Source organism: Lagenorhynchus albirostris, chromosome 8 (assembly GCF_949774975.1).
Source record: "Lagenorhynchus albirostris chromosome 8, mLagAlb1.1, whole genome shotgun sequence".
NCBI classification, from domain to species: Eukaryota; Metazoa; Chordata; class Mammalia; order Artiodactyla; family Delphinidae; genus Lagenorhynchus; species Lagenorhynchus albirostris.
The window spans coordinates 687,446-711,248 of record NC_083102.1 but is presented as its reverse complement, the minus strand read 5'-3'; the positions used below and the strand labels follow the sequence as shown (position 1 = coordinate 711,248).

The following is a 23,803-nucleotide window of genomic DNA, read 5'->3' as shown; positions in this document are numbered from 1 at the left end:
CGTTAACATGAATCCCACCTCGCAGCAGAAAGAATGCAGCCCAGCGCACCACGCGCACACGCGGCGAGCGGCCGGGAGGCACTCACCTGGCACGCCGTCTCTGTGGCGCACGGCCCCCGAGCGGCCCGCCTGGCCTCTCGGCCCTCCGCCGCCTCTCCCGGCGCCGTTCTGCTCCCCTTCCGCGCGCCCGCCTGGCATCGCGCTCGCTATCGCACGGGCTGCCTCGGCCACATCGAGGGCGCTCAGACCCTCCACGCTGCCTGGGCGCTGCCGCAGGTCCTTCAGCAGAGCCTGAACACGTGCCCCTAGACGGCACACACGAAACAGACAAACCGAGACAAGGGACAGCGTTAGAACAAGGACACAAGGATGCAGATGGGTGGCAACGGTGAGCGCAGCAGAGGGACGGGAGCAAAAAAGGGCCAAATGGAATTCTGCAAGTGAAGAGTTCAGTATTTGAAATTTAAAAGCTCCCTGGATGGGCTTAACCGCAGATTGGATGATGGAGAACAAAGAGCTGCTGAATTTGAGGACAAACAATGGAAACGATTCTCATCCGTGGAACAGGGAGAAAGGACTGGCCACACCTTGGCAACGTGGTACAGCTTCAGGCGCCACGAGTGTGACTGGGTCTGAGAGGGAAAGGAGAGAGAGAAGGGGACAAAGAAAAGAAAACAACCTCCACAAATGCCCTGAAATCGGTGAAGAGCATTAACTCAGAGATTCGAGGCACTCGGAGAGCCACACGACGGCCGCTCCCAGCCGAGCTCACAAGGCCGCACAGAGAACCGAGGTGGAGGAGACGCTAAATCGGCCAGAGGCGGGGCCAGGACGGCGGTGCCCCAGGACACACCCAGCGCCCTGTAAGCACGACATACGTGACATGATACACAAGTACACACTGGATCATTTACATATGAGGATGCATCTGAACCACTAAAAGAAAAGGTGTCTAATTCAGAAGTCTAGATTACACAGCGAAAATATCCTTCAGACGTGAAAGTGGAAGAAAGACATTTTCATATTATTGAAAAGAAAAGAGTTACGATGGTCCCTCACCCTGGACCTGCAGTGCAGGAGATGCTAGGAAAAGCTCTGCCGGCTGGAGAGCAGTGGGGTGGCCCGGAGTCCCCCACAAGGTTTGCTGCAGGGTGGTGACAGCCCCGGCCTTGATTCCGTGTCAACCAGGAGCTCCTGAGGCTCTGACCTCTGGGCCTCGCCGGTCCCGGAGAGACTGACGTTCCCGGGGCCGCCCACATGTACAGACAGCAGACGCTGCTTCCAAATGCCAACCAACCAACCCAGAGCCCCGCCCCGCCCCCAGGCGACTGGCCCCCTGCCCTGCGCACCCCGGGCCCGGGTCCCAACAACTAGGGGCTGCCCCTCTGCCCCGGAGCCGCTGACGTCATTCACACCAGCCGGTGCTGCCTCGCCTGCTCCTTCCTGCAAACCCACAGAAAGGCCCTGCCTACAGCTCCCCTCCCTCTGCCCCGTCACCAGCCTGGTGCTTCCCCGGGCGGCCCCCGCCTCTGGGAAACAATCTTTTTCACGATAACCCTCTCCTGATCTGTTGGTCTCACCACACCTGAACGGTAATAAAACCTGCACTTTGAAACAGCTTCCCGTGGAAGGAAATGCAGATGGATGACTTCCCTGTGGCTGCTGCCTCCGTGGTCCTTGACCCCGACCTGAGCCCCTGGGGAGGGCACTGCCCCCCTGCATCCCCACCTCCCCCTGCATCCCTCCCCCACAGCCCCGTAGACACGCTTAGGGACCAAACGCTTGCCTTCCAGCAGTGAACCTGGAAAAATATTTCTCACTTCCTCATAAACAGAAACATTGTAAAAACAGAGAAGCAAGCCTGACCCAGACCAGGGCAGGAGGCTGAAGGCTTGAGGGACCCCAACCCCACACAGCGTCAGAATTCCTGCTTCTCTGGGACGACAAAGGGCACAGGTTGCTTCGTAGAAAAGAGAAAAACTAAGGTAGAGTAAACAGTAAGAGAAACAACACCTAGCTGTTTATTAAGCCTCTAGCATTATAGACACATCAACTTTCAGTGGTCTGTACTGTCGCAGCCATGGCCTAAAAGGTGAGGAAACGCAATGCCCTGAAACTAGAGGCCGAGGCTTGGCCCCTGCAGGCGTGGTCCCTGCCAGGGGCCACAGCATGGCAGGACCCACCATGGCGTCCCAGGACACCGACCAAGGCAAAGGAAATGGATCAGTACATTTACGAGACGTTTTTTAACAAGTGTTGAATCCAAAATGTGTTTCTGCGGAACGCAAACTTAACCAGGAAATTCAGCTGGGGAGAACGTTCCATTCCCCAGGGCCTTGGTTCACCGAGGATCTGCTCCTGTTCTCCGCTGGACCATCCTCAACGCAGAGCTGTGTCCCTCCTAACAAGGGTCCAAGGTGGACTCCCTGCCCCGACTGGGCCCTGCGAGGATGTTTCACCACCTCGCGGTTAAACCCGAGTCGCACTGTTGGCCGGTTTCAAGGGGTCCAGAACATGTCCTTCTAAGAGTCCACTTTCTCTCCGATTCCAGATTTAGGAACAGGACCAGTGGGATTACTGCGCTAGAACCGTCATGCGAATGGGGGCACACGGGTGTCAGGGTGACAGTTCAGAGCCTGGGTAGCAAGTCGCCGCGGACCGAACTGTGGCTGAAGCAGGCGGACTCTCCTGGGCACGGCCTGGCCTGTGGGCGGCCGGGTCCGCATCTGCTGACGCCCTGGTGCTGTCCTCTGTGCAGGGGGCCAGGGCCTGTCGCCGCCCTGTGACCTTTTTGCCCACACACGCCCCTCCCCCCAGCTGCTCTCAGGCTGCCTGGGTGGGAGACACACATTCCAGGTCATGAGGGAGGTGGATAATCAGTGAGGGATTCAGGCCTCCCGGAGGGTCTCAAACCTAAACGGCAGAGCTCAAGAGCAGGAACTCTCCTCCCACCCTTCGTTCTTTCCTTCCTTCCACAAATGTTCGCTGCACGTTTTCTGTGCTCAGCTACCTGTCAAGGTGCAGGAATAATGCAGTTAGCAAAGCACTTGCTTCCACGGAACGTTCATCTATAGTAGAAGAAACAAAATAAACAATTAAAAACAAACACATACAATGTCTGGTGGTGACGGGGCTGTGGGAACAATAATGCAGAGCGTGGAGGATGGGGCAGTGGGGAGGGACGATGCTGCGTTAGACAGGATTGTCGGAGAAAAGCTCAGAGACCCAAAGAAGGGAAGTCCTGAGCCCAGGGACTATCTTAAGGAAACGCTCTGCGGGCAGAGGACACAGCAAGCGCAAAGGCCCTGGGGCAGGAGCACTGGAAGGAAGGAAGGCGGCCAGAGTGGGTGACCTGGAGCAACAAGCGGGGCGTGAAAGTCGGGGGCACTTTACAGGGTCTCAGACCATGAAAAGGACCTGGATTTTTGCTGAGTGGGATGAGAAGCCCTTGCTGGGTTTTGAGCAGTGAGTCGTCATCTGGTTTACAATTTTAAGAGGCCTGCAGGCTTGAGACAAGGTCAGAGCCGGGAGGCCGGAGGCGGCTCCTGCAGGAACCCAGCTGGGGATGGCGGTGCAGCAGGCAGAGCTGGCGGGAGCCTTATGTGTTTCTATGGCAGGTCCAGATGGACCGGATGTGAGGTTCAGGGGACGGAACAGAGCCCAGGTGGGTGACAACAGACAGCAAAGCTGGAGGAGCTGTGTGAGGTCAGCTCCCAACGTTGGGGGAGCCTGGGAAGGGGTGGAGGCTCTCGGCAGCCCCTCAAAGCATCCCACAGGGCGATGTTTTGTTTTGTGCAACCCAGGGCAGGAAGGATGTTGGTCAAACACAGGGCAAGTCAGAAATCCTAAAAGACCCACCACAAACAGGGGGTCACGATCTGGACAAAGTGTGCTCTGCAGCCAGCCACACCCAGGCTCCAGTCTCGGGGTCTGTCTGTGTAGATGGGTCAGTAACTCCCACTTGAAGGGGTTATTGAGAAAACGAAATCAAATGTTTAGACTGTCTACAACGTCTAATAACCAAATAGCGAAGGGGAAGTTGTGCCCCTCCTCCAATAATCTGTGCTGACATTTAATAACTCAGAGAAACCCTCCCTACAGTTACCTCATGTCCTTTCCCTTAACTTCCCTCGGCTCCATTCTCCTTATTTGGAGGGAAGAGCAGAAACAGACCTGCAGCGTGAAAACACTCACGTTCTTTAAGAGAAAGACCAGAGAATGGGAGAGACTTTCCGTGGGCCTTTCTAACTATAATAAGACACATCCATCTTCAAAATGGTATCATAAAATATAATTCCTAAAACTGTCTCCTCTCATCCAAAAAAGAAACTTTTCAGATTACCATTAGTGAACAATAACTAAAAAACCCACAGGTATACAATGGTAGATGCTAAGCGGCTGACCACTTAGGAGGAGAGCAATTAACTCGTGTCAGCGATCATCTCCCGCTAACTGCGGTTGACCACAGTGAGTCAGCTCAGAGGCGCCCACTGTCAGTCCTCTGAAGATGAGGAGAAATGAGGAAATCCTCTTTAAAGAGTGTAGCCAGCCCTGGTGGACTGGAGGGACCGTGGCGCAGAGCACAATCAAATACCACATGCATCAAAGTGAGACGCTCTGTTCCGGCTGCCGCACCATGTAATTCCGAGATCCGGCCGGCTTATAATGACATTTTAAGTAGCTTTCAATGTGCCAAGTGGGCTCTAGCAGAGCAATTACATGAAATGTCAGGACATCAAATATGTAAGGCCTGGAGTAGGAGATCAGCTCCCATGAACAACTGCTGCAGGCCTGACCTACAGAAATTATATGTCTTAATAGGGTCCCCCAGACAAATGCTACAAGCTTTAGAGAATAAGCAATGGTGTGCAGTTAACCTCACACAAATCTGCTTCCACGAAGAGGATGTGAATCATACACAACAGTTTCTGCTCCTACGTGCTTTTACCACCACGTGGACATGAAAGTACACAGTTTAGGCACATACGAACGCACACATCACCACCATAATCACCACCATCACCACCATCACCATTACCACCCTCATCACCCTCATCCTCACCACTATCACACTCAGGGGAGTAGCCTAGACACGGGCTGGGTGGCAAATGCAGACCCCACAGGAGGAAACTTCCCAGGAAGGGCTTCCGGGGCAGCCCCTGAAATCCGTCTACATTAACTAAATGGGCTGAATCAGCAAGGCATCTGGATCCCATTCACGGAAACACCCTTTGAATGTGAGAACTGCCGAGCTCCCTCCCCGCAGCAAAGGTTGGATGGGAGATGCCCAGGTGTGCACGCTTCATGCTGCAGTTCTGCAGACAGGAACTCAGTCTATGATCAGAGCCAAACCAATGTGTATTTGCCACAATTTTTAAAACTTTAAATACAAAAGTGGCCTCGCACTTTTTATTACCTAAGAGTGACTGGAGATCATGGGACTTGCCTGAATTTTAACCCAGCGATGGAGGAAGAACGAGCCCTGGCGAATGCACTGCAGGGACGTGCAGAGGAGAAGCAGCAGCTGCGCACGGCCACACCCGGGTCAGCCGTGCGGTGCCAGGCCTCACAAACGCACACGGAGCACAAAAGGCACACCAGCGCTCACAACACCTGCCTGGTGGTGATGAGATCCAGGGTGTCTTGTTTTCTTCTTTCTACACATCTATTATTCTGGTATTGCATGGTAACCATTTACTACTTCTACAACTGATAAAAAGCACAACAAATAATCCTTTACCCATTCCGGTTTCCATAGAGAACTGATCACAGAATACAGAACAACACTCTAACGAGGGGCATTGCCAGCTGGGCCACAACCCAAGACACCGTGTCCTAAACAGGAGAAGCTGGACCAGCCGTGTCTGAATTGCACACTTCACACTTTGCCGTTTGCCCTTGCCATTATCCTACTGCCCACTGGTCTTTTAATTTTATGTGAATTAAAGCTTTTTCAAAGGCGACACGGTGTAAATAATGAATAAATGAAGGAAGAGGGTCTCCTTTCTAAGTTTTTACCAAATGAACATTTGCCACGCACGTGAAGCCTGTGGCCTGATTTACTGATTCGGGAGCAGGGATGGGTGGGTTTTCATGAGCCCTGAGGGCTACTAATTGGTCTCGACTGTCCTGCAGAAGGGCAGCCACTATCTGCGTCACCCACGTCTCTGTCTTCCGCACTACACCCGCTGGGTGCCCGGCACAGCCAGCTCTCCAGCGCTGCCCCCCCGGGGAGGTCACACACCCTGGCCCTCTGGGCCTCCCTTCTGACTTTCTCGCTGGTGCTTTCAAGGTGAAGCTGGGTTTTGAGGACAGGGCTGCTGTGTCTTGCGCCTTCCTAGGGATCCTGTGCTCGTGGCCCACTGAATCTACCTGAACGCTCCCCGAGGTTCTGAAGGATATTAGACCGAACGGCAGGGGCAGTTTTCCAGGGGCGAGTGGTGTGGAATGGCCTGCCTGGGACTGGTCCGGACAGGTAACCCCGGGAAGCTCTGGGGCTTTAGAAGAAGGTTGGTCTTTTCTTGCCTTGTCCTTTTTCACTATGTAAGAAGAGAATCCTTCCTCCTTCCAGCCCTGGCTGACACCCCTGCCCCCAGGTGACCCTTCTCTACTCCTCTGCTCACCCTAAAGGCTCAGCACACAACTTTGCACACAATGAACAGTCAGAGAAAGCTAGACTTTGGAGCTGAATGGCATTTAAAACATTAGAGTCCGGGACCAATAAGCCCAAGAAATAAAGCAAATTGTGTTTAAATCTGCATTTTAGACGGTTCTTAAAGGCTTCCATCCACTTTGCCTTAAGTGACCTGACTTTGGGACAAACGCTATCACCTGCTATCTCAAGCTGCAGTTTCCTCATCAGGAAAACGAGGCTGACAATAACACCATCTTTCACGGTTGACGTGAAGAGCAAATGATACCATTCACCCACTCAGCAAACACCCTGCAAGGCACATGCTGAGTCCCGGGTGCAAATGTGAGAAAAGCAGCACAGTTTGCTGGCTTCCGTAAGCTGACGGTCTACAAGCGGAGACAAACATTTATCCAATACGTGCAAACGCGTGAGTCAGACTGTGAGACACGCTCCAGAGAAAAGTACAGCCCTGCGAGGGCTTCCCTCGAGGTGGGGTAGGGTGAGGTGAGCTCCTCTTGTTGGGGGATCGAGCACTTTCCAAACAGTCAAGGTGAAATGTGTCAGAAAGGTTACGTGGCCGGGGCTGCTGGACGCTAACGAGACACAGGGAGGCAGCGTCCCCCTCACAGAAGGTCGCTGTCCCCCTGAAGGCTTCTTGCTGAACGCTGGACACGCTGGTCACATCTCCGAGCTCCTAGCTCACAGGGCGTGTGGAACAGAGGAACTAGTACACGTCCTCCTTGGGGTGCAACCAGGAAAGTACAGGACAGCATCAGCAGGCAGGAAGGCAGAGAGGTGGCCTCGCCAAGAGAACACCCACTGCCACGGCGATCCACAAACCGCCAAGGATCACAAAGGGTGAAGCTCTCCTCTGAGGAGCGAGGGGTTCGAGCTCCACAGGAGGCTCTCCAACCCCCAGATCCTGCACAGGAGCGATGAGCCCCCAAAACACCTGGCTCTGAAAACCAACAGGAGATACATCTAAGAAAACCACAGAACTACAGAGAATGGGAAATTCGCTCTTAAAGGGCCCTGTGCAGACTCACTCGACTCAAAACCAACGCAGACGTGCCTGATTGCAAGGCACCTGGATCACAGAGGAAGGAGACCCACTTACTAATCTTGAAGTACCTGCTGGAGAAACAGGGACCACTTGGGATGCTCCCCAGGGACTGAGACACTGCAGGCGCCACTGTGGAAATCGCCACCTAACCTGTTAGCCCCCTACCGAGAGCGCTGCCACCCCTGCACCTCAGCAGGGCTCATGACCAGTCAGGCGATAACCCCACCCGCCAGCGCCCCTCCGCAACCCTGACCTCACCACAACAGGAGGGCAGGTGCCCCACACGGGCACGCCCCTTGAGCCCCGGGCTCCGGTGGCCAGTGGGATTGCACCTCTGAGCCCCACAGGATGTCTCCTACAAAAGCCACTCCTCAAGACTGGGAGAGGTAGCTGATACACCTAACACAGAGAAACAGACACAGAGAATTAGGCAAAATAAGCAGACAAAGGAACATGTTCCAATCAAAAGGACAAGACATAAACCTCTGAAAAAGAACTAAATGAAAGAGAGAAAAGCAACTCAGCTGATAAAGAGTTTAAAATAATGGTCATAAAGATGCTCACTGAACCCAGAAGAAGCATGGATGAACACAGCCAGAACTTAACAAAGGGACAGAAACTATAAGAACTACCATATGATCCAGCAATTCCACTCTTGTGTACTTATCCAAAAAAAACAAAAACACCAATTCAAAAAGATATATGCACCCCCATGTTCATTGCAATAGCCAAGATATGGAAGCATCCTACGTATCCATCAACAGATGAACGGATAAAGGAGATGTGGTGGGACTTCCCTAGCGGTCCCGTGGTGAAGACTTCACCTTCCAAGGCAGGGGGCGCAGGTTTGACCCCTGGTAGGGGAACTAAGATCCCACATGCCTCAGGGCCAAAGAACCGAAACATAAAACAGAAGCAATATTGTAGCAAATTCAGTAAAGACTTAAAAAAAAAAAAAAGTCCACATCAAAAAAAAATCTTAAAACAAAAAAGATGTGGTACATACATATATACAATGGAATATTACTCAGTCATGAAAAAGAATGAAATTCTGCCATTTGCTACAACATGGATGGACCTAGAGGGTATTAAGCTAGTGAAATAAGTTGGACAGAAAAAGACAAATACTGTGTGATTTCACTCATATGTGGAATCTAAAATAAAGAAGAACATAAAGCAAAACCTCATAGATACAGGGAACAGATTAGTGATTACCAGAGAGGAAGTGGCTGATGGGGGCAAGATGGGTGAAGAGGTCAGCTGTATGGAGATGGATGGTAAATTAGACCTTTGATGGTGATCACTCTGTAGTGTATACAGATGTCAAACTAAAACGTTGTACACCTGAAACAATATTTTTTTTAAAAAAATGATGCAAGAGAATAAAAGAGGGAGGAGAAAGCTTTTGTAGTTTAAAAGGCGCTTAACAGGTACATCCACCAATTCAGTGGACCGTCTTCAGATACTGCCTTCAAAGAACCGACTGTAAAGAAAATTTACAAGTGAGAAATTTAAACACAGATTAGATACTTGGTGATATGAAGACATTAGTATGAAGGTTAACATGGGATAAAGCTGTTTGGTTAGGTTTATTCAAGAGTCGTATCTCTGGCAGTGCAATACTGAAGTGTGACAGGTGAAACCTGACAGCGTCCGATTGAATCCGTCAGCGTAGGGGAGGAGGGGGTCACAGAAGTAGCGAGAGGAACCCAGCAATGCATGTGTGGGCGTTCATCCTACAAGTCTCTCTGTTTGCTCTGAGACTAACATTTTACATGACTCTTTAAAGCATACAGCGCAGTTGGGAAGACAATATATATAAAAAGATAACCCACACTGCAACGTAGCCCAGGAGAAAACGCCAACCAAATGATGCCGCTAATAAGGGTCCCTGGAGAGCGGAGAGAGCATCTTCAGAGGATGTTCCCCGAAGAGCCCCACCAGAGCGGCCCGATCAAGCCTCCACTTACAGACAGGGAGCGCGAATGAGAACGGACACTCAATATTTTTTTAATCTGTTACCTGCTTCATGTTATTTTTTGTGTATCTTCAAAGGGGAAGTCATATTTTATCAAAATCGCACTTTATATTTTATGGTCTTAGGGAAAGGCTGTTAGAAAACAGATGAGGCCCCTGGGCATCTCACAGAGACTAGGACCGGCCAACAGCCCTCCTCCCGTGGGGCGACCACAGCAGGGGTGACTCACATCAAGGGCCGAAGCGGCGGCCTCGAGGGCTGGTCACTTCAAGGGCCCAAGTACACTCACGGCACTGGGGGCAGCGTTCGTTTCAGGCCGGTCTCTGGGGACCAGCAAACACCCATAAACCAAGGAGCTGGGCATGAGTCTGACCACAGGAGTGGAGAGGCAGAGACAGAAGGAAAGGGCAGTGGACTCCTAAGTCGTTTATATTCAATTTACCAAACGCTGGGCGCGGCCAGCTTTGGCCTGTGAGTCGCATTCCCTCATCATCTCCACCAATAAAGTCATGAAATAGCGAGACTGTCGGGGCAGCGAGAACTGAACGTGGAGGGCGCCTCCCCCAGGAAATCCGAAGGCCCCTCCGCCGCAGGCACTGGCCGCCTGAGTCCCCGCGACCCAGGAGCAGGACCAGGACGGACGGCCCCTCCCACCCCTCGGCCTCTGTCCGCTCTATGGCGGAGCCTGGTGCGCGCGTGGAGAGAGCCTCGGAGGCCCGGCCTGGGCAGCCGCCCGAGAGGCAGAAACAAGCCGACGACAAGCACGCAAAGGGTACTTACCGTCGTCCGTGCCCAGGGCGTCCCTGGGGTCCGGAGGCGAGAGCCATTTCTGGGGGGCCGCCGGTGCCGAAAGGACCCTGGGCTCTCGCCAGGGCGCGCGCACGAGCTTGCGGGTTGCGGGGTCGCCGTCCCTGGGGGGCGCGGGGGGCTTCCGGGCCGCGTAGGCACCCAGTGCGGCGACCAGACTCTGCCTGTCCGCGCCGCCGGCCACCTTGGGGCTGAGCTCGTCGGGCTGGAGCCTGCGGAGCGTGCGCAGCGGGCGGTCCCCGGGGAAATCGGCCCGGGACGCGGGGGCATAGGTCAGGGCGGACGTCCGGGCCATGAAGGTCAGCACGCTGTCGGCCGGGGGGTCCTCACCCTGCAGGGGTCGGGGGACAAACAGCAGGTGAGCGCCCATCGACGGGCAGGCCCTGAAGTGGCACCGGGTCTGGACCTCCGGGCGCTAAACAGCACCTGGCACCCGGAACGCGCACCCCAAACAGGCGCCACGGCTTAATTCACCGTTGGGCCGGGTCCCACGTCCACATTCCTCCCACGGTGGTTTTTTCATAACAGCTTTATTGAAATACAGTTCGCACGCCATGAGATTCACCCCATTCAGTGTTTTTAGCAGATCCGCAGAGCGGTGCAAACATCGCCTGGTACAGAACCCTCTATCACCCCATTCCTCCTCCCCCGGCCCCAGGCAACTGCTCATCTACCTCCTTCTCCGTGACTTTGCCTATTCTGGGGCATTTCACGTAAACAGAATCACAGTGGGGCCTTTGTGTCTGGCTTCTTTCGATGAGCGTGATTATTCCAAGGTGCATCCGTGTCGTAGCACGTTGGTGCCAAATTCCTTTTGATGACTGAAAATTATTAAGGACAGAGCACATTTTGGTTTCTTCATTCCTCAGCTGGTGAACATCTGGGTTGTTTCCATTTGGGGGCCATTGTGAATAACGCTGCTGTGCACCTTCGTGTACAAGTCTCTGTGTGGACCTGTTTTCATGTCTCCCAGGCACGTGCCTGGGAGGGGGGTGCTGGGCAGTGGCCAGCTCTGCATGAACTGCCAAAACGTGTTCCCGCGAGGCTGCACCACTATCACCGTGCCGGCAGCATGTGAGGGCTCCATTTCTCCTCTTACTATTTTTTATTTTGTAGTACAGCTGTCTTCCTTCGACATAGCCATGCACTGGTGTGTACTGTAACTCCACAGAGTAGCTTCCCCCGCGACGGACTCTCTCCTTCGTCTGACGGTTTTTATTTCACTCCAGCTCCTGTCTTCACTGACCACTTAAATCCCTTTTCCATCCATCCAACCCTTTTTACAGCGATATTCTGGCCGGTGAAGCTGCCAGGGCCTCTTGCTTTACAGATGATGTCGAATCCATGGCCTTTCCCTCAGCCTCCACCCACTTTGCCTCCTCACTCATTTAGTAAACGTTCCCCGGACATGATCTCATCACACTTTGTTTTGCCCACTAGACAAAACGAGGCCCAGTTTCCTCACGTCTGGGACAGCTGTAAAAACGTTAGAAGTCTCAATGTTCTGCCTCTGACGACGGCACCGTCAGAATTTCATGGACAAACAGTAATTTCCCACTCGGAGATGACTCAGGGCTGCTTTCATGCAGGGACCATAAACTTTTAAAATCTCGCCCGTTCATATTTTCTACATGCACCTCCCTTGGGGCACAAATCGGTGTTTAGTCAGTGGGTACACACCTGGGGATCTAGCTAAGATGTGCGGCCGTCACTGAATTTAAGACAGTGGCTCAGACTCCCAAATCTGTCATTTTAAAAATACCTGTGTTCAGCCTTGCAGGACAGATTTTCGCGTAGCCAGCCTGAAGCAGGAAGCTGGGCTTGACATGGTGCTACGTTCCGTTCTCACATATTAGCGTGGGCAGGTCACCTGACCTCTTGACACTCGGTTTTCTCCTGTCAGAGGAGACTGGCCATTATCTCCAAGACTGTTTTTAGCTCTAAATGATGTGATTTTAGTTGTCATCCAAATGGTATAATTTTGTTCAAGTGCTGGCTGAAGTCAACTGCTTTTCCTTTAGAAGAGAAAAAGTAAGATTCATGAGAGAGAGAGAGAGAGAAGGGATGCCTCCACGACAAGCAGCCCCTCCAGCAGTCTTGCACAAATTGGGTGTAAGTGTCAATCTTAAGTTCAGCCTGAACTTCCGTGGAGAAAGGCTGTCTCTGAACACCTGGTCGGGCCCCAGCGCTGGAGGCTGGGACGGCCTCCGAGAGCCTCATTACGGTGCCACGAACACCGACCCTCTTTGCCGCGAATGCACCTTCTACTCAAAGGGCCTTTCATTAGAGTCGAGTGGAGAGCTCGGGGGGCGGGCGCAGCAGGCCGCACACAGCGCAGACAATCAGTGCTGAGTGTGATCCGTGCAGTGGACCAGGGTAAACAGTCTGCGTGAGGTCTTCTATGCTCTGAACCAAATTAAGGTGAAGAGGGAAAAATAATGTTTCAGTCGGCAGACTGTAAAAGTAATAATTAAAAAAAAAACTTCAGTTTTCACAGGTGACCCCAGGTCCTCTGAGAGTGGGAGAGCTTAGCGCGGCCCCGGGTGAGGGTGCCCAGGTCACCCAGAGCCTGGGGGCGGGGGCAGCAGCGAGGAGGGTATCCTCTCGGTCGCTTCCTCTTTGAGGCTTCCTATCCGGACGCAGTGAGCACGTAGAGGGAGCTGGCCTCCGGGCAAGGCTGCCGGGCTTGGGTCTCACCTCTGCTGCTTAGTGACCTTTGCCTTGACGAGTTATTTAGCCTCTAAGTCACCTGTAAAATGGGGATGATGGGCGTAGCACCTGGCACAGAAGCGCTAGTAGCCCCTACTTACTAGTGGCTTACCGCTAGCCTACTAACAGCGAGTGGCTGTCACTCACTCGCCCGTGTCATAGCCGCATTTCCTTTAGAGCTGTGGGACCTGAGCACCGGCCCTGAGGGAGCCATCCAAGTGGACTCTGTCCCACCTCTGGGTCTAAAATTCTACAACCATTTTCAACCCCCTACTCTGAAGACGTTTTAAACCTCAGTCCAACAAACTACGATGTCCAGTTTCCTAAGATAATGCTGAGTAAGTGCTACGACTGCAGTTGCCCAAATCTGGAGACTAGCAACCTGTGGGAAGCATGAGGACTGGCTGGTACAGCCACTTCCGGCTTGTTCACCCCTCATACCGTGTGTCATCCCGGTCTAGTTTGGGTGTCGCTGGTGTGGTCTGCGCCATGTGTGTGAAGCAGCTGAGAACTGCTGCCAGCCTTCCTGGAATGTACCCTGGGACGACATTCCTCAGCCCATGGTGTTCCACACGAGACGGCGCAGATCCACTCCCTGCACATCCCACAAGGGTCTGCTGAGTAAACCAAGGGGACAGGAGGCTCGGTTGGGAGACTGACCCAGTGCTGTCAGCACAGCTCTGCGTGACCTTCAGAACTTTCTAACCTCTCTGAGCTCCACTTTTGCCCCTACAAAACTGGGCGGGGGGTGGAGTCCTTTTTTTCTGGAAGCAGTTGTATTAGGGAGAGTACAGGTACCTAGCTCAGCACATGGCTCAGAGGAGGGCACTGGATAAATGGTAGCATCAGCGTCATTGCTACCAAGCGCCGCCACCACCAGCAGCATCACAGCCACTAGTGCTGCTGTGTGCTGAGCTCTGGACCACATTCTATGTTCTCCAGGGGAAGAATGCCTCCAACATGGACCTGTCCTCAAACAGCCTGCAGACTGAAATGGGAGTTAAGTCATAGACATTAGTAACTGTAATGGAAAGTATATCAAAGAGGTTTGGGGATACGGAGCTTGGAAGGAAGTGACCATAATCAGCTGGGGAAATCAGGGCAGCTTCCTGGAGCCAGGTGACACCCTTCCTAGAGCCACAACTTGCATCACATCCCCTGCCTGCGTGGCTCCCAGCCGTGCCAGGGCCTGGGCACTAGAGCTGAAAGTCAGGGCCCCTTCCTCTCATGGAGATGCACCTGCCCAGTCCCAGATTGCACAATTATGAGCTCCGACTGCAGGCCCTCCGAGTCCCACTTGCCGGCGAACACTGAGTGGATGAGACTTTTGTCTATACATTAGTCACTGTGCTCATCAAATATTCTCTCGTGCCAAGATCCAGAACAAATTAGGAAACCCAAATTGAGCCATCTTTCGACCACAGAGCAAACATTTCCTCCGGTGTGTCTCACAGCCCGAAGGCAGCGCTGACAAGCACATTGATCAAGACACACTTGCTGCCGGCGTGACCGAGCACACGGTGGTGGGGCTGTCCACAGGCTTCCTAATGAGATGGCCCCGTGATGCCGTTGGAGGCGGCAAGACTGGGGAGCTGGGGGTGGGTCTCGGCAACCCTCACCTCCGGCTCATTAATGGAGAGTTGGGGTTAGGCTGCTCTGCCTTTTTGGGCTCGGGCCGTAGAGGGTAATTCTGGCAAGCTGTTCTGTCTCTGTCTCCACACAGTGGGAAGGTTGTCAGTGCTCAGTCCTGTTCAGGCTCTCAGCGACCCGCCCACGTTCAGGGGCAGTAGACTGGAGGTGTCATTCTTACTGACAGCACTGTCCCCAGGACAAAAACATTCCTGCATTCAGAGGAGCCTCACACTGGTCTAGCTTTGACCACGACAGCTACGCTATCTGCTGCTCACATACAGAACTATCAGTTAGAAAAATCAGTCCCCAGTTTCTAGGGTTCACAAAATCTGAGGTTGAAGAGGTGTTAAGTTCTAAACCACAGGATCAATGAGTTTTGCAGGAAGTTGACAGCAGTACAAAGCGTGGGTGTGAAGTTATGGATATCTGCAAACGATGCCCCATTACACAGCTTGGAACTAGTCCACAGAGACGGCCGACGACAGGACGCGCGTTGGTTCTCGTCTCCCCGTGGCACTACCTTCTCACTGCGTCACCTCTGCTTCACTGGGCGCTCCTCCCGCTTTGCACTTTGTCCTTTGCAGCAGCTGCACCCCACACCCTCATGCCCGCAGAGGTAAAGGGAATGGACTGAGGCAGAGCTGCAGTCCGCCCTTCTGTCCAGCCCGGGTGAGCACGAGGCGTGGTTGCAGGTCAGCTGCCTGCAGCGTCCACCCGGAGGACCTCAGGATAACCATCCCACGGGGGTGGTGTGTTCTGAGTGCCGGCGCCAGGCCATTCTTTGGCTTCATGCGTTTTTACTTCTTTTTGACCCTCTCAACAGACATGACATTTTGGTGTCTGCAGACTCCTCATTTTGTGGGTAAGGAGACAGGACCTCTGGTGAGTAGAAGCAGAGCTGGATGTGGCCCCAGGCCTGGCTTCAGGCAGTGCCACAGAGAAGCAGGCCCATCTGCAGGCTGGCTGACGGAAAACGCAGAACTGTGCTCAACCGGCTTCTAAGAAGGCAACTTGGGGGCCTTCTTTTTGGCTTAAAAAACAAACACGAAAAAGTTGAACAAGAATTCCAGGGCCCTGACTTCAGCTCTACCACCAATTAAGCATCTGAAAGTGAACATTTCACTCTGTCTTTTTCAGCCTCGGTTTCCCTCTGTAAACAGAGGTGTCACGTCTATAGGACAGTTTGGGGGAAGTTGCCACCCTAGCACTGCTGAGTCCTCCCACACGTGATCACGGCGTGTACCTCCACGAATGTAGGTCTTCTTTAATTACTCTCAATGTTTCAAAATTTTCAACGTTTAAAGCCTTACACATATTTTTGTTAGATTACGTCTAGTTGTTTCATAATATTTGATGCTATTACAAATGATATTTTTATAATTCCAATACCTAATTGTTGCTGGTATATAGAAATACAATTGATGTCTGTATATTTACTCTGCATTCCACAGCATTTCCACACTCACTTATTCGTCTGAGTAGCTTTTTTGTAGATTCCACCAAATTTTCTACAAAGATGATCACGTAATCTGGATGCCTTGTATTCCTTTTGCTTGCTTTACTGCACGAGCTAGGCCCTCCAGGGCAATGTTGCACAGAAGAGGTAAAAGCAGGCATCCTTGTGGAATTCCAGACCTGAAGCAGAAAGCACTCATTCTTCCTCATTCAGTACGGTGTTAGCTGTAGGTCTCTATCGTGTTGTTGGCTTTGGTCAAGTGCTTTTACTTTTGAGACTGTCATATAGCTTTTCTCTTCCTTGTTAATATGGTAAGTTGTACTGATTAATTTTCAGATGTAACCAGCCCTGCATTTCTGGAATAAATCTCCCTTGATCATGATGTATTATTAGTTTTTCATATTGTTGGATTTCATTTGTCTAGAAATTTTGTTTCTGTATTTCTGAGATCATCATCTGTAGTTTTCTCTTCTTTTAATATCTTTCTCTGTATGATTTTGATCCTTTGACATTTGTTGAGACTTACTTTATGTCTCAGCACATGATCCATCTTGGGAAATACTCTATGTGTACTTGAAAATAATGTGTATTCAGCGGGTTTTAGGTGTATCATTCTATAAATATCAATTAGGTTATGTTGGTTGATGGTGTTGTTCAAATCTTCTGTATCCTTACTGATATTTAATCTGTTTGTATAATCAGTTACTGAGAGAGGAAAGTTGAAATCTCTAAAAATGATTGTGGACTTGTACATTTCTCTTTAATAGTTTCATATTTTTGCTTTATGTATTTGAGGCTCTGACATTAGGTTCATAAAAAGATTTCTATGTCATCTTAATGAATTGACCATTTACTCATTAAAAAAGTCTCTATATCTAATAATACTATTTGTCTTGAAGTGTACGTTGATTAATATCAATACAGTCACACCAGTTTTCTTATATTTAGAGATTCCATTGTGTATATTTTCCATACTTTTGCTTCAACCTATATATGTCTATTTCATGTGCGATGGCTTTAGTAGAATATAGTTGAAGCTTGTTTTTTAATTTTTATTCAGATTGAACATCTCTGCTTTTTATTTGAAGGGATTAATCCGTTTGTATTTAATATAATTATTGATATGGATGGATTTAACTCTACTTTCTTGATATTTGCTTTATATTCAACCCATCTGATCTTTCTTCCTCTCTTCCTCCTTGCTTTCCTTCCTATGGACAAATGAAGCATTTTTAGCATTCCATTCTATCTCTGAATTGACCTTCAGTAATACCTATTTTTAAAATGGTTGCTGTAAAAATTATAATGTGTCTAATTTATCACAGTCTACCTTCAAATAATATCACAGAACTTCACAAATCAACAAGAAGTTACAACAGTATAATTCCAGTGTTCCTACCTACTCTTTGTGGTCCTGTTGTCATGTAGTTTTCTTCCACGTAAGCTAAAAACCCCACAAATACATTTTTATTATTTTGCTTCAAATATCCAATAGCTTTTATCCAAAAATTCATATATGTTATGTGTGTGTATCTTTTATATTTACTTGCAAATTTACCATTTCTGGTTCTTTTCATCCCCTTTGTAGATATTGGCTTCTATATGATATCATTTTTCTTTAAGCTAAAGAACTTCCTTTAGCATTTCTGGAGTATGAGTCTTCCAGACACAGATTCTTCCTGTTTCACCTACAGTTTTGAACAATATAAAAGTCTAAATTGACAGGATTTGTTTGGTCTTTTTTTCCTTTTCAGTACTTTAAAGATGTTCTTCCATTGTTTTATGGTCTCCTAATGAGAAGTAAGACTTCATTCTTATAATCATTCCCCTAGATGTAAGGGGTCTTTTTCCCCTGAGGATACCTTTAAGATTTCCTCTTTATCTTTGGTTTTCCCCCAATTTGATTATGATATGCCTAGATTTGTATTTATCTTGCTTGAGGTTCACTAAGTTTCTTGGATCTATGTTTTGATAAGTTTTGTCAATTTTGGAAAAACCCAGCCATTATTTCTTTAAATATTTCTTCTGCCTCATTCTCTTTCTCTTTCCCTTCTAGGATTCCAATTATACTTGTGTTAGAGTTATTTGAAATTGCACCATGTATCTTGGATGTTTTGTTCCATTTTGCACTCTGTTTTACAATATAATCTTTTTTAAAATAAATTTATTTTTTAATTTTTGACTGCGTTGGGTCTTCGTTGCTGCGTGCAGGCTTTCTATAGCTGCGGCGAGTGGGGGCTACTCTTCGTTGCGGTGTGCAGGCTTCTCATTGCGGTGGCTTCTCTTGTTGCGGAGCACGGGCTCTAGGTGTGCGGGTTTCAGTAGTTGTGGTGCACAGGCTCAGTAGTTGTGGCTCAGGGCTCTAGAGCGCAGGCTCAGTAGTTGTGGCACATGGGCTTAGTTGCTCCACAGCATGTGGGATCTTCCCGGGCCAGAGCTTGAACCCGTGTCCCCTGCATTGGCAGGCGGATTCTTAACCACTGCGCCACCAGGGAAGCCCTACAATATGTTCTTTTTGTTTCACTTTTGATCATTTCAATTGAGCTGACTTGAAATTCACTGATTCTTCCCTCTACTCTCTCTAGTCTATCATTAAGCTCCTCAAATGAATTCTTTACTTCTGATCTTATTACTTTAATTTGTAGCATTTCCATTTGGTTCTTTTTTACTCTTTCCATCTCTCTGCTACAATTTTCCACTTGTTCGTTTATGCTTTTCCACCTTTCCCACTCAATCCTTTAACGTATTTATCCTAATTATTAAGATATCCTTTTCCAATAATCCCAATGAATGAGTCATACCTGGATCTTCTCCTATCGACTCTTTACTCTCTTGACCAAGAGTGACATCTTCTTGTTCCTTCATGTGTCTCCCACTTTGTTATTGTACGCTGGAAATTTTGCTTAAGAGTAAAGGAGGATGAAGTAAATGACATTTAACCCTAGAAAGCGGAGGGTCCCTTCCTTTCTCAGCCTGCTGATGTGGTGGCTGAGGCCATGAAATCTGTCATTGAAGTTGGTGTGGATTCTGTTGCAGAGGCGGTCAGATTCAGTCACTACTGACTACAGTGATGTTGAGGGCAGGACTGGGGCCCTTTCTTCAGCAGATCCAAGCCCTAGTGCAACCTGAGCATTGCTTCATGCTCTGCAGACAGCTGCCGGTTTTCTGAACCAGGGGAGCTCTCTCTGATTCACAGCCCAGTACCGTTGTGAGTCGCTGAAGACTTCTTTTCCTGGCTTTCGGCATGCCATTCACAGACCTTTCTCCACCATGCAGCCTCATCCCAACCCTTCGGAGAGCTGAGGTGTGCTCAGGAAGGCCTGGAGCTCCTTGGAAGGACATCTCTCGGTCCTTGTCCCCCTCTCCCACCCTCCAGTGTCCTATCTCCAGCACTCAGTGCTCTGTGCAGCCTGCCTCTGGGCTCTACCCTTGCGCCAGGCTCCGCTGCCAACAGTCCTTAAACCCTAGGCCGCCTTCTTCCTCTCCCCGCTGTGGTTCCTGCCTGTGGGAAAGCAGCGGAGGTCTTCTCTCCCCTAGAATGAGCTCATCCCTTTCTGAATTTAGTTCGTTCAGGTTTCTTTGTGTCCTAGCTTTCTGGGTTTTGTTTTTGTCTTTGAAGGCTGTGGTTTAGTAGCTCACTTGGCTTATTCCTGCTGTTGCGGTAGACCAGGGGGACTTCTTGACATGCTGCACTTTGAGCTCATCTGAGCATCTTCAGCTGCCGACTTCTGGTTGCTCTTCCAACACCCAGCCCCTGGGAAGCCCTTGACCCCACATGCCTACCTGGTTCAAGTTCAGCCTTCCCTCCATTACAGCACCTGCTCTGCTTTTAAATGTATCTCTGTGTCTCCCTCATTCAGTGAGATTGTAAAATCCTGAGGGCAGGAATGTAAAGTCCCAGCACCCAGCACAGCTTCTTGCACAATAAAAATGCGTAAAACAAGGATTCCAAATAAATCGGTTAATCCATGGTATTTCCAAATGATGAATTTCGGTTTAAACCTCCTCCAAGGCATAGAATAAACTGGGACCTGCAAGTTTTCTGTAATGAACCAGCCCTACTGTGGTTGATAAAAGTGGGAGCTGGTTTCCACCACTGACAATGCAGAAGCAGTAACTGCATTGATTTGGTGACGGTAAGAGCACAACTGTGCATCAGGGCTCGGGGCTGGGCGGTTCTGTCTAAGGGGAGAGTGATTTTACGCCCTCTGGCTTCTTTCAGGAAGTACTTATACTAAACCTCTAAAGATGGTAAGTTCACAGCATCCCTCTGTCTGTGACAGCTAGGTTTTTGATGACACATACATAGAAAAGATGATTCATAAACAAATTCACTGCAAATTGTTGCACCTTGAAAGATCATCGTGTAGAAAGCTTGCATTTCCAACTGAAATACTTCATCACCCGAGAGCGGAGGGGATCAGAAAACACTGCCCAAATCCCGGGCAAAAGTCTGCACAAAGAGCTTCTTGGACCTTATCCTGTCTCAGTTTATTACAGGGATGATGAAGAGCCTTCTCCTCATTTAAACCCTGGACAGAGAAAATAATGAGTTCCAGGTTTTCATGCATTTTTAAATATTGAGAAGCATCCCTCTTAACACAGGATAAAAACACCTAAGCCAAAGTGCCGCCAGGTGCTCATTCTCGAATAATCCTGTGACCGTCACGCTGAAACCGCTGTGTGGTGAGGTGACCACGGGATTCATCATTCGAACTGGACACTTCTGAGAGGGAAAAGGGGCTTGTTGGTAATTTTGACGGGCAGCAAGCACAAACCGGCACGGTCCAGCCGGACCACGAGGTGTGGTCACTCCCCTGGGTGGGAGTTTTAAAGATTACGGAGGGCAAACTTGATGGGCGGTGGCCGTTGCTGACGGAACGCTGGACAAGACCAGGGACAGCCATTTTGTTTCCCCATCAATGTTTCCTAGAAGGGAGGGCAGGTCGGGATGTGATCAGTCCTGTCCGAGGCAGCCCGGTGCCGAGGGTACAGTCTGGGAGGAATGCACGGTCCTGGCAAAGGCAGCAGTCACCTGTCTCCTCCAGTGGGGAAGACGCCTGGAGAACACGCGCAGGGCTGGGCCCACCGTGTGCACGAGTCAGGGCCGGAAGGGCTCTGCGCTAAGCTCCCCGGGTCCGTGTGAGGGCCCGAGCGCAGCCGGAAGAGCAGCACATCTGCCCCCGGAGCCGTGTCGGCGGCTCACCTGCGTCACCACTGCACCTCCCGGAGGCTCAAAGGCCCCGCCGTCAACAAGTCCCTACAGTCACTGCAGCTCATTCCTAATTCCCGCGTCTCGCGGGCGCGGACAGCAGGCGAGCGTGGCGGAGTCAGGGGCCCACTCAGGCCCCTCCAGCTGGCTTCAGGCCACTCTTGGTCCAGGGAGCTAACCGAGCTCAGCCACCCCGCACGGCCACCACGTGTGTGCCACCCACCATCCAGCCCAGAGCTGGCTGAAGTGACAGGAGAGCGAGTGAAGGCGTGGCCCAAATCGCTCCCCCGGTGTCCCAGGGCCGGCCGCCTTGGGATGAATCTGGGGGGTGTGAGAGGAGCTAAGCGTCCCGGGCTTTCATCCATCTTCCCGCACGGCATCAGGCTTAAAATGGTCCAATTCCATCGGCGGAAATGACCTTCCGCAGAAAGAAGCGTGAATGTGGCTGCCAAACACCCCACGTGCCCAGAGCACCCGGACTTCCATGCTCTCCCCAGGTCCACCCTCAAGGTGCATGAGGGCCTCTGGCCCTGGACACCACTTCTAGACCCGTCTCTTCTAGCCTAGTCAAAAGCTGGCAACTCTGGTTTAACCGGTTGTCATAAAATCATGCGTACTTTCCCATCTAGAAAGTTATGAGATTTCTCACCGTTTCTATAAACTGTTCTTTTCAATGGGCTTCGAGTCCTGGATGGCTCTAGAGCAGACTGGCCTTGGTACAGAACGAACCTGCACTGAGGACCTGACAGCTGCCGCACACGGGGCGCCCCGAGGGCAGGCTGCGTAAGGAGAGCCGCCCTGGGACACAGGACCTCAGTGCCGACACCAGGACAGTCTCGGGCAACCAGGATGGCTGCTCACCCTGTGCCCACCGACTTCCTGCTGTCCTGCCTCACAGTGGACCCCGCAGCCGGGTCCCGGGTCCAGGTGGTAAGCGCAGGTCCTCCCGAAAGGGTGGAGACGCACCCTGTCTCTCCCCAGCTCCCCCCACCCCCCGCTAGCCCAAGACACAGGCGAAAAGCCCAGTGATGCCACAGCCATAGGAAACGTTCCCTGTGTGTGCCCGGAGGAAGCCCCCAGCAGGGGCAGACACACCCCAGACCAGAGAGGGGCTCTGAGGGTCACCTGGGCCGGCGGCCTGTCCGGCTTCAGCCCGGGGAGCACATCAGGGACGGCGGCCTGGGACAGGGCCTCCAGGTAGGGCAGGTAGCGCTGAAGGGCCTCGGCCAGCACGTCGCCCTCCAGGCTGAGGCTCCGCTTGTCCTGGACACTCTGCTTTGAGCTCCTGCAAAGCAAAAGGAAAGCGTGAGCCAGTCCACGGGGCGTGGCGTTGATTCCGCTGACAGACGCTGCCACGGCGAGGGAGGGTGGCCGCAGGGACCACGTGGGGACCCGGGCGTCAGGCCAGGTGGCGAGAGCCCGGCCCCCGCTGCTCTCACCAACTGCAGCTGGAAACTTTCATGCGCCCCCTGAGCCTGGCGGCTGGACACTGTGCGGACTTGGTGAGTGACCCTGAGAAGAGGGCCAGCCCTAGAGTATGTTCTCAAGAAGCGTCCCCGACCACCGGGGACAGGAGACAAACTAGAATGTGGGGAGCAGCTGGCCTTACTCAAGCCCAGCAAGAACCTGAGTGGCAGAGAGGTTTCCTCAGTGTGGGGAGGGGCAACTGGAGAGCCCTGCTCCTACCCTCCACTGGCTCTGGGACCCCACCATCTCAGCCAGCGCCCCCCATGTGCAGAGGAATGGGGTAGGGGCGCAATGCGTGAGGGGGTCGTGCTCACGACGGCACATCCCGACTCCCAGAAGCTGTGACCGCATGGGGTCCCGTGGCATGGCGCGGCGGGGGGCATCAGCTTGCTACTCAGCTGACCCTAAGGTGGGGGGCCCTCCCGGTACCCCAGTGTGACCACAAGGTCCCTAGAAGAGGAAGAGGGGGTCGAGGGCTGGTGTCAGAGTGATGTCATGAGAAAGACCTCCAGCTGTGAAGGATGGGGCGTGAGGACCGCAAAAGGCAGGAAGCGATCCCGAGAGGCTGCTTGGAAGAAGGGACCTTGTTCTTGGGGGTTTCTCTTGTTCATTGCTCTGCCCAGAATCTGCACGGAGACCGAGTCACCGTCGGCACTGAGAACAGCGTCCACTGAAAGAACAAGCCTGGAAACACCTGGCAGGCTCTGGGGTGACGCCGAGTCAGCTTTACAGCTGTAGCCTTTCCCACCGCTGGCCTCTCAGATGGCACTCTTCCAGCGTTAGGAAAAGCGTCTCTGTGACTAAGATCGTTTATCACTGGGAGTGAACTTCGGAAAACAAACTGA

The 23,803-nt window shown here is 51.5% G+C and overlaps 1 protein-coding gene across 1 annotated transcript in view; it reads right to left on the bottom strand.

Moving 5' to 3' along the window:
• Nucleotides 1-23,803, bottom strand: part of PTPRN2 (protein tyrosine phosphatase receptor type N2) — a 673,487-nt gene that overhangs the window by 427,514 nt on the left and 222,170 nt on the right. Inside the window, 3 exon segments of the mRNA XM_060156261.1 lie at nt 87-305; nt 10,456-10,813; nt 22,617-22,776. Coding sequence (XP_060012244.1) covers nt 87-305; nt 10,456-10,813; nt 22,617-22,776 — 737 coding nt within the window.